This window comes from Gymnodraco acuticeps, unplaced genomic scaffold (genome assembly GCF_902827175.1).
Source record: "Gymnodraco acuticeps unplaced genomic scaffold, fGymAcu1.1, whole genome shotgun sequence".
Taxonomy (NCBI): Eukaryota; Metazoa; Chordata; class Actinopteri; order Perciformes; family Bathydraconidae; genus Gymnodraco; species Gymnodraco acuticeps.
This window is the reverse complement of record NW_022991091.1, coordinates 1,482,862-1,498,627: the sequence shown is the minus strand read 5'-3', so window position 1 is coordinate 1,498,627 and position 15,766 is coordinate 1,482,862. Positions and strand designations below refer to the sequence as shown.

General features: G+C 38.7%; 3 protein-coding genes across 4 annotated transcripts in view; 1 reads left to right on the top strand and 2 right to left on the bottom strand.

The window, feature by feature from the left end:
• The first annotated feature begins 1,389 nt into the window (after positions 1-1,389).
• Positions 1,390-8,384, top strand: LOC117560134 (F-box only protein 47-like). The gene is made up of 11 exons (XM_034236929.1): positions 1,390-1,444; positions 1,708-1,911; positions 2,486-2,647; positions 2,883-2,959; positions 3,237-3,311; positions 3,470-3,582; positions 3,870-4,036; positions 4,579-4,727; positions 4,964-5,107; positions 5,542-5,701; positions 8,031-8,384. Exons 2-11 carry the CDS (start codon positions 1,728-1,730, stop codon positions 8,129-8,131), a joined length of 1,332 nt encoding a protein of 443 aa, XP_034092820.1. The 5' UTR covers positions 1,390-1,444; positions 1,708-1,727; the 3' UTR covers positions 8,132-8,384.
• Positions 8,385-8,855: 471 nt separating this feature from the next.
• Positions 8,856-12,304, bottom strand: LOC117560112 (ADP-ribosylation factor-like protein 6). Of its 2 annotated transcripts, none has more exons than XM_034236900.1 (9): positions 12,263-12,304; positions 11,432-11,926; positions 11,056-11,117; positions 10,858-10,926; positions 10,683-10,777; positions 10,198-10,327; positions 9,682-9,737; positions 9,542-9,554; positions 8,856-9,129 (listed from the first exon to the last, which is right to left on the bottom strand). In XM_034236900.1, the coding sequence occupies exons 2-9, from the start codon at positions 11,552-11,554 to the stop codon at positions 9,096-9,098; spliced, it is 582 nt and encodes a 193-aa protein (XP_034092791.1). In that variant the 5' UTR covers positions 11,555-11,926; positions 12,263-12,304; the 3' UTR covers positions 8,856-9,095. The 2 variants fall into 2 exon arrangements, 1 of the variants encoding a protein (XP_034092791.1); XR_004571113.1 differs by adding an exon at positions 11,222-11,272 and having other exon boundaries at positions 9,078-9,129; positions 9,682-10,327.
• Positions 12,305-13,163: 859 nt separating this feature from the next.
• The window catches only part of LOC117560078 (ephrin type-A receptor 6-like), a 199,098-nt gene continuing 196,495 nt past the window's right edge, over positions 13,164-15,766 (bottom strand). The window contains exon 17 of the mRNA XM_034236834.1: positions 13,164-15,380. Coding sequence (XP_034092725.1) covers positions 15,266-15,380 — 115 coding nt within the window. The 3' untranslated portion in view covers positions 13,164-15,265. The remainder of the gene's footprint in view (positions 15,381-15,766) is intronic.

Here is a 15,766-nt window from a genome sequence, read left to right as displayed (position 1 = left end):
GCAGGCATTCAAACAGATGATTTTAGCCAAATATACTTCATAGTGAAGTTGTACTGTAGGTGTTTGTGTGTGGTACATACTCTTCTGCAAGCCAGGTGAGGTCATTTCAAAGGTTCAAAGGTCCATCCTCTTCCTTTGCATTTCTCGTCTCTCATTTCCCTCTGTGCCCTCAGTGTAACCTAGCGTGACATCCTGTTGGTATACAGGAGCATTTTCCCGGCCCTTCCCCTGGGACCCTTGAGTAGAACTCAGGTCTCTGTCAGAGCTGCGGAGGGGATGATCCTCTTCGAAGTCTCCCTGTGGGAGACGCCATTTGAAAGAAGAACCCATAATAGTCTTAGTTAAACAGAATAATCCCATGATTAGCAGCTGAGCAAACAGTAGCTGCTCTGTTGTGCATGGTGCTGGAGGGTAACACAGCCACGGTGGTGTGTGAAGCACAGACCTTCATTTTTTTCAGGATCTGAAAAGCTTCACACATTTGTGTACTGCATATTCATTTTCAATGATATAATAGCAAATATACACAACATTCCAAAAATATAGTAGCACATCTGAAATGGCTGCACTCTCACACAGGTGTTCTGGCTGATCTCTGCTCAGGTGGAGGGTGGGAGGAGTGTTAATGGGAGTTACGTCAGGTCATGGACTTCATGAACTATTAGCACAGACAAAGAGTGTCAGATCATTGACAGCCATCACTAAAATGCAAAACATAATAATTGTCTGGAGTTTGAAAAGAGACTTTTAGATCACTGCGGGGAATATCAACCAAATAGAGCAATGCTGGATTACAATCGGATATTTTAAAGGCTAGAATTTACTGTAACTATGCTGTACTATTATTAAAATATAATACAGTTTATAAAGCAGACTGTACTACATTTCAGAGGAAAATACATTAAAGTCTAACTAATAGAGCTGTATGTTATTGCTGGATTTGATTTGATAACTTTATGGGGACAAGATATTCTAAACAAAATCATCAGTTAAAAAGCTATTTTATGAAAAAAGATAGGATGTCAAATAACTATAGCCTCCTATAGGCTACTAGTATACTTATATTTAACAGAGATTATTATGGAAGAGTATTACATTTCAGAGAAAATGCTTTTTAGCGTACAACATCACCAGCTGAAGTTAGACATTACTTTCATTATATTTTCATCAGTCATTTTGTATACTTCACTTAAGTAAATAATAGCGTCTGCTAATACTTCCGCTTTACCATTAAATTCTGAATACTTTACCTTAACTAACTTGTGTATTTTAATCAAACTTCACTGAAATTGTTTATTGTTTTCTTACCGCAAAAGTCACTTCCGAGTCAGAAAAGTGATTATATTTCGCGCCGTTGCCATCAAAGAAAGCTAATGTGGCACACAGCTGTCTCACTTCATATATGTCATCTGCTGCCTATTCACATTAATAAGTTATACTTCTGGTAAGAATTCAGGGTTTTGGGTTCTCTCGTTAGCTTGTATTTCTATAATATACATGTATATCGGTGAATACATGAACCTGAAGGTTATTAAAATCGAAAATATACTAGTATTTTACATTTTTCGGGAGTTAAGATTAGCATTTAAGCTACCTAAGTTAGCTAGCTATAGTAATTTACCATTTTCTTTTAGCTTACTTGAGGCTAGCAGTTTGAGATTTACTTTGACATTCCAGTGAAATTAAGCCTTATCTCGTTTTGTACAGTAAATCAAGGGGTGGTGGCAATGGTGAGGACAGCCTCCAGAAATGTTGGGAAGTACACATCGACCCACAAATCACGAAAGAGGAATATTCACCGGCCGCGGCCCACCAGGACCATCGTGACCCGCAGCCAGTGCCTCACCGTCGGCTGCTTCTTCCACAGGCTCCCGTCAGAGGTGTACCACATGATCCTGGATAAAATGTCTGGTAGGTGCAACTAGTTAACTTAACCTCAGAGTATTATGGCTTACAAAGCACATGAGAGGTGGGACTTTTGTAAAAGTAGAAGTACCAGAGTGTAGGAAAAGTAAAAGTTTGAATATTACTTGTATTATATACTGCAGGGTAGCTAAGCTACACCTGGAGTAGCTTGTGAATGTTACCCCAAGTGTAACTAAAGTCTTATTTAAGTTTTGATTATTATTTCACATCATTAATCCCTATCGGCAAGGTAACTAAATGCATTAAATACATGTAGTAAACGTATACTTTTTACCTCTGAAAAGTAGTAAAACATTGAAATACTCAAGTAAAGTACTTAAGTACAGTACGTGAGTAAATGTACACAGTTACATCAGTAAATCACATGCAGTGTACACAGTATGTACCAACCCGTTTTTGGCATGTCAAAATATATGCAGATTTCTTCAATTTGAACACTACTTTTAGGAAACCTTATTAAAAGATAGTAAAGTAAAAAATGATTTTTAAGTGAAACAAACATTTTAATGACAATTTCAATATTTCAAATGCATGTGATGAAATTGTGTGTTTTTGTCAGTGCTGGAGATCAGTATTTTCAGCATGGTGTCCAAGGAAATCACTCGATCTGTTGTGGAGTACATCTCCACCCTGGCCTGGAAGAATAAAACCATCATTCAAAGCTTTCACCACTCAACTTGCCCTGAACAGAGATCCACTATTGGACACTACAGAGACCTGGGTAAGTGCAAAAGTACATTTGGTTGAAGGTTTGACCTTGAATAGCTTTTCTCCTCAATGTAGACTTAATGGGGGATTTCTATCTTTTGCTATCAACCTGTTGATCAATGGCATCCACATCACTGATAGCCATTTCATACAACACTAGGGATAAGTTACCTGTGAAGTCAATGTATAGGAAAGATATTAACTTGTATTTTTTATTTGATACTATGCTTTTGTGTTTAATGTCCCAGGTTTGTTGTTCAAGAGATCTACCCTGTTGCAACCAACAAAGGAAAGGTTAAAGTTTATCTTTAGCGAGTTTTCACAGGTAAGAAAGGGACAGGTGAGAGGACAAGAAGGATAAGATAATATGAGATATTAAATGCTACATCAACACAAAAATACATATACATTACACCAGGATAAAATATGAAATGTGTCCCATAGATAATACTCAAAGACCTTACTTTACATCCTTTGGAATGCTGCACATGCGAACATTGCAATCTTGTAGTGTAAATGATATATTATTCAATATTCAGTCCTAATGTTATTTAATCGTAACCTATGTAATGATGAGGCAAATAAATAATAATCTGTTTTAGGTTCCCTGCTTCCGGTTGGAGCAGTGCTTGAAACCAGACTGCGTTGGCTTCCTCAGCTACGGAGTCTTCCTCCAGGTCAGGGCCTCATAGAAATACAGATTATGGTGCTGTAAACTGAACATTTGAATTTTTCACAATCCAAATATGGCTTAGTGGGGAAAAACTCAGGGTTGAAGCAGAATATTTCATGTGAAATCATCATCATCATTTCATGTTCGTTGGATACTTTACAGACACTGATCGCAGGGTGGGATGAGCTGGAGTGCCACAGAGTGTTCAACTTTGTGTGTGACCTCACAAATCTGCTGCAAAAAATAGAGATAGTCGTCACTGGAAAGCCAGGTGTGTTTAATGTGATTATTATATCTTTCAAATAATTCTGATTGCTTACCTCGTGTTGTGGAAAAAATGAAAACAAAAGTGGTGGAAGCTGGTTAACTAAATGTTGCATTTAAGCTATTCATATGAGTTTCCCTGGGTCTTTCGTCTCTGATTTTGAATTATTGTTATAAGAATTCATGAACTTATTTGTACTGATACTGATTGGCCTTTTCCCATTAAGTTTTATAAAATACTTAAAAGACATAAAAACCAACAAAAACATGTCTTATTTCTGTTCTGGCCCTCAGTGAGGTGGTACCAGAAGCTGCAGCTCCGTCTCTTCTGCCGTCAGGTTCTGTTGGACCCGTGGTCCAACCAGATGGACACTCAGTTCTGGCTGATGCAGCTCCTGAAGCCGTGGCCCCTGGTCAGCCAGGCCCACCTGCTGTTAACCCTCTATGGCCCTCTGCTGCCTGAGAGTAACAATGCTTTATACTAACAGTTCATTAAAACAAGCAGTAAGCGGGGTTTGTGGTTAATTAACTTTATAAGAACATATTGATCAGTCCATTTTATTTTTGTCATAAGAATAACGTTTCTGGATTTGTTTACATGAAAACATGATCAGACTGTAATCTTCCTTTCCAAAAGCAAGTGTATGCAATATTATTTAAAAAACACATCATAGTTAGTGGGGATATTTCCCTGAGATTATTTTCAAAATATAGTTTCCTCTTAGCTGTGGTTGATAACTATGTTGAAATGTGTTGACATTTAATTGAAATGTACAATGAAAGGTTAGGAGTTTGAACAACCCGATGTTTTAGTGTTAAAAAGCAACATATAGTTGTATAATGTCACTCAAATGAACAACCTATAGTGTTTGACTCTTGTGCAGGAGACCTGGGCAGCTTACACTGACGTTGGAAAACTTTAGTTTAGTTGAGCTTCCTGTAGATTTGTCTCCACTGTGATGTGGTAATAACATGACACAGTCAGTGAGGTTCTCTCCTCTGTGCAGGCACCCTGGGGTGGCAGGATCTGGTGGAGAGGGGTCTGCCTCACAGCGCTCTGTGGGACCTGGCCAGAGCCTTCCTGCTGCTTTTCAGCAAACTAGAAGTGAAAGGCCAGAACAACAACTCACTGGTGGCAATATTCAAGGAGCTCATTGGTATCATACTTCAGTTCTCTCTCAAATGTTTTCATAGACAACATATTGGTGTTACTGATTGTAAACTTAATTGTCGTTGTTGTCCTTGTCCTCCTCCTCCTCCTTCTCCTCCTCCTCCCCCTCCTCCTCCTCCTCCTCCTCCTCCTCCTCCTCCTCCTCCTCCTCCTCCTCCTCCTCCTCCTCCTCCTCCTCCTCCTCCTCCTCCTCCTCCTCCTCCTCCTCCTCCTCCTCCATGTATCTTCCTCAGCCGTGGCATGTGGAGAACGTGGCGCGTCTGTTGGTGCTGTGTGGCAGCAGTCTCTGCTACACTGTACTAGCCAGCAAGGCGGTCAATGGACGACTTCTCGAGATCTCCAGACTCATCGTGTACATCATACTGGTGAGAGTACTGCTTATTTTACCATCAGCTAAAGGAAATTAGTTTAAATGTAATTCTCAATTAAGGTTAATCTGGTGTGTTTGGACGATCTGCTTTCATCTGAGGATTGGATATTGGCCTGGTCATTTTGAAGCTATTCATATTGGTGGTTGTGACTCATATCTGCTCATTCTTGAGGGAGCTAAAACCATACCCAACATGCACTGGGCAGAACAATGGTCAGACAGGTCCTTACTTTCATCTACAGGCTGTTAGAGTCACTTGTGCCGTCTAAGTGCTTAGTATGATTAGTTATTCTGTAAGCCTCCTCCTGGGGTCGCCTTAGCAGTTGAAATGTAAACATCAGCCCTAAAAATGCTAATAATGTTTGCCATTGGTTCTCCCGACTGGATGTGATCTAGTGCTTGATTTCCTTGATTTGCCCTCCTCCTCAGGTGTGTGAGAAGGATGGCTATCACATGTCCTGGGCAGTGAAAATGGTGCAGAACCTCTGCAAGGTCTTCAGTACGCCTCCGGAAAGGTTTGGCTTCATTCAACAACTGGAGAACATGTTTTCAGATGTCACCAGGGAGTTCTTCGAGTTTTCTGTTACAGGTGAGGTGTGACAGTATGCTACAGCGCAAATATAACTTAGTTCATCTTTAGTCTTGACTCCAAAAACGTATCTTGAAGAAACACTAGACAGCATTTACATGTAGATAGTGGGCTTCAATAAAAGCTTAAAAAAAACAAGGGAATGATATTATATAGAGTAGACAGTGCAGCCCATGTAAGGTGGAAGGAAGATGCTATACGTTTAAAGATGGTGTAATGTTCCATTTCAAATTATTTATACGATGTATGTATTCTGTTTATGTAGAGAAAGAAAAGCATGGTAGAGTGGTAGTAGGGGAATAGAATGGAGTGGAGCAGCTTGTTTTTAAAGTCTGTTTGTTGACAGAGATGGATTACTCGAGTCCCGGACTCGAGTGACGATTTTCGGGACTCGTGCGTGACTCGACTCGGACTCGCGCACTGATTGACGCGAGTCGGACTTGGACTCGTGAATTCTTGCGCACGATGACTCGGACTCAACTTGTACATTGGCGCTCCGACTTGGACTCGGAGCAAGTTTTCTCTGGAGTCTGATGTTCTCCACCCTGGCATGTGCACCTGCGAGGCGAGTTCACGTACTGGGCCCCGCTATTCCAGTCTAAAGATGTCTAGAGACACACCTCGTCGTGCTGTATGCTTTCACACATTCTGCTTCCACATTGGAAAAGAGCAGCGCAAAATGCTCGTTATGTGGAAACAACATTGAAGAGAAGGCTCCGTAACACATTACTCTAAGGATCGAGTGAAGACATATAGGCTGTGTTGAACACTATCATCAGAGTAACGTGATCTAATCAATAAATAAAGATTCAGCTGATAACACAAAAGCACATGGCTACTTAGCATGCAAAATGATGTCATTTTGCATGCTAAGTAGCCATGTGCTTTCTGGGGCTCAATCTTTATTGATATCATTTAAACATTCACTATAATAATTGTAGCGTCCCCGGCTGAATGATGGTCAGACTCTCCAACTGATGGTATCTGTTTATTGCACACTCTTGCTTTTATACAATCATTAATACCAACGTAAGAGCTTGTGCCCTTATCAGCCAGGTGCTAAAAACCCAATGTAACTATTTAGTATATGTTAATCTATTCATCATCTATCCGTTATTACTATCAAAATAAAAGTGCAAAACGAAAACTTTACTATAAGAAAATATTAGCATACAAATATAATCACTTCTCTAAAACTCATTTTAAATATAGTTAGAAGGTCATTTACAATAATATAAATCATAATTGATTGATTGATAGATACATTTATTTCGAACAAGTCAAATAAATAATTACAAAACAAAACAAATGTTGCAGTGCATAGTCATGTAAGAGAAATCAAAACAAAAAATGACATTTACAACAACAACAGCATTAGCAACATAAACAGTGCCACATCTAGTGTTCGAAAAGGAATGAGAAGAAGTATAATTTATTTAATCTCACCCCCTTGTCCCTAAATGATTTATTTATAATCTATAATCTGCAATAATTATCATTATTATTGTTATTATTATTATTAATCTGCTTTACCTGTTGATTGACATATACACATATACATACACTGATATACATATATGCACACATACATATACACACCTACATACTCACACATAGTCAAATAAATATAATAATAATATCATAATAATATTAATATTAGTAATAAGCTTTATATTTGTCTAGCACCTATTACAAGAATTGTAGCCAAACTGGCTTCACAGCAGTTCAATAGACAGATTAGTATAACATGACAGGATAAAAGCAATGTAGAGGAGCTATAGCTGTATTTCAACACATATATCCACAAAGATTAATACATGAAGACTTGTGACTCGGACTTGACTTGGACTCTTCTTGGGTGACTCGGACTTGGACTCGGACTCGAACACAGGTAATGATGAATCGGACTCGACTCGGACACTCCTTGGGTGACTCGGACTTGGACTCGGACACAGGCAATGATGAATCGGACACTCCTTGGGTGACTCGGACTTGGACTCGAAAAGTGGGGACTCGAGAGTGACTTGGACTTGTGAATTGGTGACTTGACTACAACACTGTTGATGTGTTCTGTGTATGTGTGTCACAGCTCCAACAGATGGCATATATAGGGTACTCCTAATTTCTCATTAATTTATTGAACATGTTTTCAGTTTATTGTATCTAGGTTTTTAAACTGAAGTAGACTAGAACAAACAACAACATCATTAAATGTAGAAAAACGTGTCTTTGACTTTGTCTTATTGCAACTGCTAAAGATGTGTTTAATACCTCCACAGTGCCTCTGATTAAAAAGAAAGTGATCACTAATACCATCATCTGTTCGCAGGAAACCAACCCGAGGACAGGGAGACTTTCCAGAGCCTGTGCATCCTCCTGGACTCCAGCGCTCGCTTCCACACTAAATTCCTCCACATGATCCTAAAGTGAAGCGACGCAGATTTAAAGTGACAAGAAAATGAGCTCGGGAAGGAACAAACGGCAATAATGAATAGGGTTAACTGAAGAAGTGAACAAAAGAGGGAGATGGACCTTAGAAAGACTTGATGCCTACAGTTTGAAATCTAGGGGGAATTTTGTTGACAGTTCTCTATACGCTGTAAATAACCCTGCATTTCTTGGTTGAAAATACAGCTGTTTAAGTTCTTATGACCAATAAGACATTTATTTTACAAGTTTTATATTCCTCCGTAAGTTTTAAAATCTTGTTCTTTGTAAACATATTGCATGTTAATGTTCAAAAACTACTTAATATATATTTATTAACAGTAACTGTATTTATTAAAAGTATTTATTCACATTTAGCCTTTCTGTAAATATAACTGTAAGACAATTATTTTTGCATAATTTATTAAACTTGTATTTTCAATTATCATTTGTCATTTTTCAAAAGTTTTCTATGAACGTTTTTTAAGCTACCTTTTCTTAAAAATAAAAACAGAAACATACAGTAGCACACAATAAGCAAATTACTTTTTATTATCCTCCAAGTAGTACAATATTTTTAGCACTGACAGCATAAAAAAATCTGTTAATGAAATGTGTTTAATTACATGTCATGGAATAAAAAAGCAAAGCTTCAAATACAAATGTTTCTGTATGCAAAAAAAACAAACAAGTAGATAAGTGGGACTGCCACTACATTTGTGTCAGCAATGATGTAACAAAGGTAACTTACGACGGACGGGCGTGGGCGCTTGATTAGACGTCATATACAAATATCCATATCCAAATGTTGTTAAGAAACACGATGTCAAAGTCATGGCATGAACAGGAAGTACTATGCTATTTAAAATGGGAGTTTAAGGCCTACAGCAACAAGTAACAGGAATCATCCAAGCAGTACATTTGATCCAGTTACCAAGTCCACATCACGGCCATGGTCACAGACATTTCAATTATTCACGTTTTCACTGTTTTCATGTATTCTGGCAAGAGAAAAAAACAAAATAGAGGTAAGGTAACAAAACTACAACATTTGAAAACATTTCTGATCTTCATTGTGACATTTTTGGGGGTTGTTAAGGGTTGTTAAGGGTTGTTAAGGGTTGGATGGGTAATATTCAGGGCAACATCAGTAAATGTACACATTACATTCAAATTGGAGAATAGGGAAAATAAAAAAAGGAATTGAAGCCTACAGTTTAAGCCTCACAAAAGGGATTTATTCCTCTAGGTGAGGTCAAAGTATTATAAATTAAATAATTTAGTTTTTAGTTTTAATAACAGACAAATACAAATTTGTCTTGGCCTACCATGATTTAAATCTCATCCAAAGAAAAATAACCTACCACCACAATCACTCTACATATTGACATGACACAGCATTATAATACTTACTGTGAAATTTGTTCTATGGAAGAAGAAAACAAGTTTTAATACAGACGGCACTTTAAAATTGACATACATTTGGAGAGAAATTGAACACTGCTATTTTACTTTGATCCAGTATGACTGTTACATTTACTAAACCCATTTACCATGTAGCCAGTCCAACCCTTCCTGTAGACCCTCTCCTTTGATAGCATCGCTAGCACTGAGAAAATAAGAAGATGACCAGAAGTTAATCTCCCCGTCACACATGTTCGCTTTCTCTTGACTTTTTTTGGACCCTTGATGTTTAAAGCTTTCTAGCTCTTAATCCATCTGCCTTCCATCTGTCTAATGAGTAAACAAGGTGGTAAACACACGTATACAGTACTAACCAGGCTTTTAAATAACTTCCTGTTGCTGTGCCTCAATAAGGTTGAACCTGGAACATGAACATGCAGATATTGGAAAAAGGCCAAGGAAGAAGTGAGTAAACATCCATGGTATCTTTATTGTTTCTATTTAAGACTTTAAGCCTAAACTCTAGAAGCACAACATGTTGCGTGTTACTTCAAGACTACATAACAGTAGCCAGAGCCCACGACTCAACAATACCTCTGGTGGTGGCAAAATATTCCTTTGAAAACAGAATCAGAAGAAATGAACTAAAGACTGGTGTGAAATACCAGATGTGCCAGGGTTTTTCTTTGATGTTCTCCAGAGACAACAACTGTGAGACCCTGACAGAAGACATGGCGTCCCTCAGATCCATCTTGTTGGCGAAGAACAAGACAGGCATCTTTCTATTGCGGATATCTGGGTAATAAGACACATTTCAGAGGATCATCGGCAAAGATGAATCATTTTTTGTTTATCCATAATAATTCTAGGAGTATAAGTAGAGTGTTTATCATATTATATCATATTTTAAATGTAATAATGTTTTTAATATTATACATTACATATTGAAAGTAATTCCATATGAGAATTGGCGCCATGATAGAGGACTCAAACTAGATGGATTTTATTCAACCTTAGATTTATCTCTAAGTGAAAACAAACCAAATATGAAAACATCTTTTATAAAATACAGTATATGTAAATCAGGCTTTCTGCAGGAAAAATAGTGTCAGTATTTCCTTTGTGCAAAACAATTATCATAAATGTATACCTTCATGATTGAGTAGAGTGTCGAGCTCCTCTTTGGCAACAACCATCCTCAGTTTGTCACCGCTGTCGATGACAAATATGATGGCATGGCTTTCTCTGAGGAGGAAGAAGAAGTCATGATTGATAAATTACGGTTTTTTATTTTTTATTTAAAGAGCAAATGTTGTGTTTCTTACTTGTAACAATGCTCCCATAGGTTTCTATATCTGCTCTGCCCAGACATATCAAAGACTGTAAATGACAGGCTACGGACAGAGAGGGAGAAAACAGAGAGCTTAAATGATACAAAATGGAGCATTAGCCATTTTTCTATTTCATGTATTAACTCGTCAAATGTAAATAATATAGATACTAGATGTCTATACAAATTCTACCTTGAACTCTTGAACCTCTCAATGTTGAAGCCAATTGTTGGGACTATTTCTTGTGTCTGCGTCTGCATTCATCAACACAGACAAACATACCCACAGAAACAGACAAGTAATGGCAAAACTTTGTCAACAAGAAAATAGTATAAGGAAAGTATGACGTGGGCTTTACCTGACTAGCATGTTTCCATTCTCCTGACAATGGGCCTAAATGATTCGAATGCTGAAAACAAGCAATCCATGAATGATTGCAGTGAAATATTTGACAGGCCTGGTCACAATATTTCCCCTAAATAATCACGGTATACCAACAACAAAAATGTCTCAAATGTCCTTACAAAATAACTTTATTCTTACAATAAGGCCTTGTTTTTATACTTACATTGGATGGTTTGAGTTGGTTGATGATGGTGGTTTTGCCGCTGTTATCGAGCCCCAAACACAAAACGTTGACTTCTTTCTTCCTCAGGCCCAGCCAGCCCGAGAGTTTATCCAGCAGCCCCATTAGACTTGATTAAAGCCACACTATGTAAATGTCAACACATCACCCCATAGAGAGTTTATCTACTGGAAAAATAAATGAACTAAATTCGAAAACTTTCATGGAAACAAACAATAAGGATAAACATAGCCGTGGACAGTGTGTTCCCTGTGCTTGCTGTGAATAGTGTCACCAGCTGAGATGCAAGCTGGGCATCCCGGCTTGTGACAGGTAATCCTATTAGGGCGTATTAAGCGCTGTGAACCTCCCGCCAACCTGACCATGGAGTCTTCAGCTTTCCAGGACCCCACCCTGATGCATTTGATTCACTACACTAACCTGTACCTTAGCTTACATGGAGCTACTATATAACTTGTGTAAGTCTGAAGTCATTTGCTGTAATTCAATTAATGTTTGACAGAGTAGTGTTGACACACACACACACACACACACACACACACACACACACACACACACACACACACACACACACACACACACACACACACACACACACACACACACACACACACACACACACACACACACACACACACACACACACACACACACACACACACACACACACACACACACACACACACACACACACACACACACACACACACACACACACACACAGTAAAAATGAGGACACCATAACTTATTTTAAGCTCTGGAGTTGTAAAATCATGAATTTCCAGAATGATAGCAGGAAGTTGGACTTCTTACGTGGCAGAAGCTTGTCAGTCATCCAACAGCTCCCTCCTTCGGTTATCAGTTCGGTGAAGGACAACCAGAAAGTTGCCAGGTTTAACAGATGGTAGAAATCATATACTGTATTATTTTACATCAAACGCTAATCAAACAGATGGGAGATGTGTCTTCTCGACTGCCTCTCTGTCTGTGTCTGTGTATTCTCTTGTTCCGATTAACCTAGCCAAATCTTTTTTCTTGTTTTGTATCTATATCGACGCCGGGATCCGGAGTCGAGGCTGATCCTCTTGCTGTAGTCCTGTGTCTTGGATCCTCTATCCCGAGTTCTGGATTAAGTCGTGGACGTTCGGGTCGCGGCTGAACCTGTCTCTGCGGTCCTGCCTTGGGTCTCGCCATGCTGCTTCCCTGATGGCTTCCTCAGGATTGTAGCTGACATCCTCGTGGATTCATCTTCTTATTACAGACACATGCATTTCCTAACATTCGGTCTATATGCTGTAAAATGTATTATCTCTTCGATTTACACACAGCATCTATTGCACGTCTGTCCGTCCTGGGAGAGGGATCCCTCCTCTGTTGCTCTCCCTGAGGTTTCTCCCATTTTTTCCCCTTAAACTGTGGGTTTTCTCTGGAAGTTTTTCCTTGTACGATGTGAGGGTCTAAGGACAGAGGGTGTCGTTTTTCTCATACTGATATTCTGAACAATCTGTGCTGTTGTATTTGCTGTAAAGTGTCTCTACTGTAGGCTATTTTTATTATATGTACAGCACTTTGGCTCGACCAAAAATCGTTTATAAATGTGCTATATAAATAAAACTTGATTTGATTTGATTTCTTCAAGGAAGAAGACACTTTGCAACCTGAAGTTAGCACTTACTTCTTTGAATTAATGGAAACAAAAGTAAATGAGCAGTTAACCACCAGAACTGTTCATCTTTATTTGCAAATAAATATTCGCAGTAACTGCTTCTTACAGTGTGCAAGATCTACAACATCTCTTTGGAAATTATAGAAAAATAAAATACAATAATTATAAGTATACTTGTACTTTGTACAAAAGAACGTTCTAACATTGCTCAGCAGTAGAACATGCTAAACAAACAGCATCTGATATTCTCCTTATTCTGTAGAGGGGTGGTGACCGGAGCATGTGTGTGTGCAAATATGTGTGTGTTTGGATGTGTGCCTTTCCTACTTCTGCTGGCCTGGATGCATTACTACGCTGTGACTGATCTCTGGATCCAGTTGGCCTTTGACATTATTCAACAATCCCTCCTTTGTAAGAATAAAACAGAGCTCTCTTAAATATGGAAAAATACTCAAAGTAATGGCTAGGTCCTGGGTCCTTATTAACCACTTTAAAGTGTTTCTATCTTGCATGGTTATCAGACTGTAAGGCATTCTTTTCATGTGGGTGTGGGTGTGTTTTGTGTGTGTGTGTGTGTGTGTGTGTGTGTGTGTGTGCATGCATGCATGTGTTTGTTACTGCTGAATGACACATGATGAGTTATGATGCTGCTGTTTGTGTTCATTCTCCCTCTGCTGTCCTAAAAGTCATTCACTTTTCCCTGCTGGACAGCTCTGATCTCACAAATCTAAATCTCCAGGCTTTATCTATACTCCTGCTGCTTCCCACTCTACTAACTACTTCTATTCTGCAGCACTGCCTACTCACCACTGACTTAGCGAATGAAGAATTTTTTTTAATTTTAATGGCAAACATCGGAGAACTTGACATCATCTACTGCAAATCCAACGGTTTTCATTTCACGTCTATGTACACTAATTTCCCATACTGCCACAACCTTTACATGGCCACAAAGTAATAAAAGGCTGGAGGAGAATTAATCAATCAGTGTGTGTGCGCAGGAAAAAAACCATTGAATGTATATGAAAGCATTTCGGCAAATTCTGAAAAACCATCTAAGTCCACGTTGAGCTTCCCGACACTTTCAAAACTCTCCTATCTATATCTAAGTTCTGTGACATTCATATGTTAAGACAGTGGAGTTTGTGTACTTTCAGGCAATGTATAACATTCACAATCCAAAATAAATCAGGCTTATCGCACAGCTGTCAGTAGACTGGTAGCTAAAAATGGTCAGAATAGACTTGTATGGTTATTCATCTGAAGGCAACAGATCCAGTTCTGCAAGCTGAGCATGTGAGAATAAAATCAGGCGGAGGATGAGGAGTGAGCCTCATGTTTACATGTCAACAAGAGTTCTCTCATTGCACAATTCTTCATCTTTCTGAGATACTGAGGTGACTGCATAATACTGTATTGCTGATTTGGATACAAATCTAAAATTAAACATCTTAATTAAAAACATCTTAAATAAGATCCAGATTTACTAGGGCTTTCACATACAGTACTGCACATATATAGATATTAGGTTATTATAATAATTATCGATTAATTGTCTATACACTTTTTTAAACATTCATGAAATCGCCGTCACTTGCTTCCTACTTCTTTCTTCAAGTATTAGCGTACCAGATTCTCTGGAGAGAGGGTAAACTAAATTAATTGCACATAATAATTTTATGACAAAATTATCCAAACTCCAACATAAAAGATATTAAGGATATATTATTTCTATAAACTCTTAGATTGCACACCCGATAGCAACTACATGAGCACATAACTCCGAGCAAAAAAGAAAAAAAGTCAGAAAAGATTCAGTAGATTACGTTTGCAAATCTACATTTCTAGATATTGTTGCTCCACACACAAAGTACTGCTGCTGCAACAAGGCATTACATTCCCCTAAGTGAGGGCCTGGGCCAGTCTTTAAAGCCAGGAATACTGAGGGAGGGGTGTATAGTAGGAAAAAGTCTGTAACTACTGGATGTGAGCGAGACCGGGGGGCCGTCTGCTGTTGAGTCTGTCCAATGACCTCCTGTACGAGGCCTTAAGACTCAGGCACAGGCTGCAGACTGTCTGTCCGGCGGTCTACACTTCACTTCCCTCTGCTCCGTCTATCTGTTCATCCCAGGCTGTGATATAGGGTGTCCTCATACATGGAAACCCTTCTCCTGTTCGTGCAGTATCTGAAGGCGGAGGGTCTGTATGCTGCTGCTGATCCGCCTCTGGTGGCCGATCAGCTCCACCCCTATACGCCTCACATCTCTAGGCCGAGAGGGAAACACACATACAAACACACAAACACAACGCTTTGAGTCTTACTTGCTAGGACTTTTCATTAGCTTTTGCAGAAAATGTATACACTGTCTGGTAAAAGCTGATTTGATCACAAATGTGCCATTAACCTTCGCTTCATTTTCCTTAGGCAATTAGTTCAAAAATATACATTGTAAATACACATGATGCTGCGAAAATGTTGAATTAAAGGTCACCTATTATGCAAAATCTACTTTTTCCTGTCTTTTATACATAAACATGTGTCCCCTCTGTGTAAAGACATTCTGGAAGTTTCAGGAAAAAAGATTCTCTCTCTTTTTGTCCTGATCCATTTATATAAAAACCTGTCTGAAAATGAGCTGATCAGATTTTGG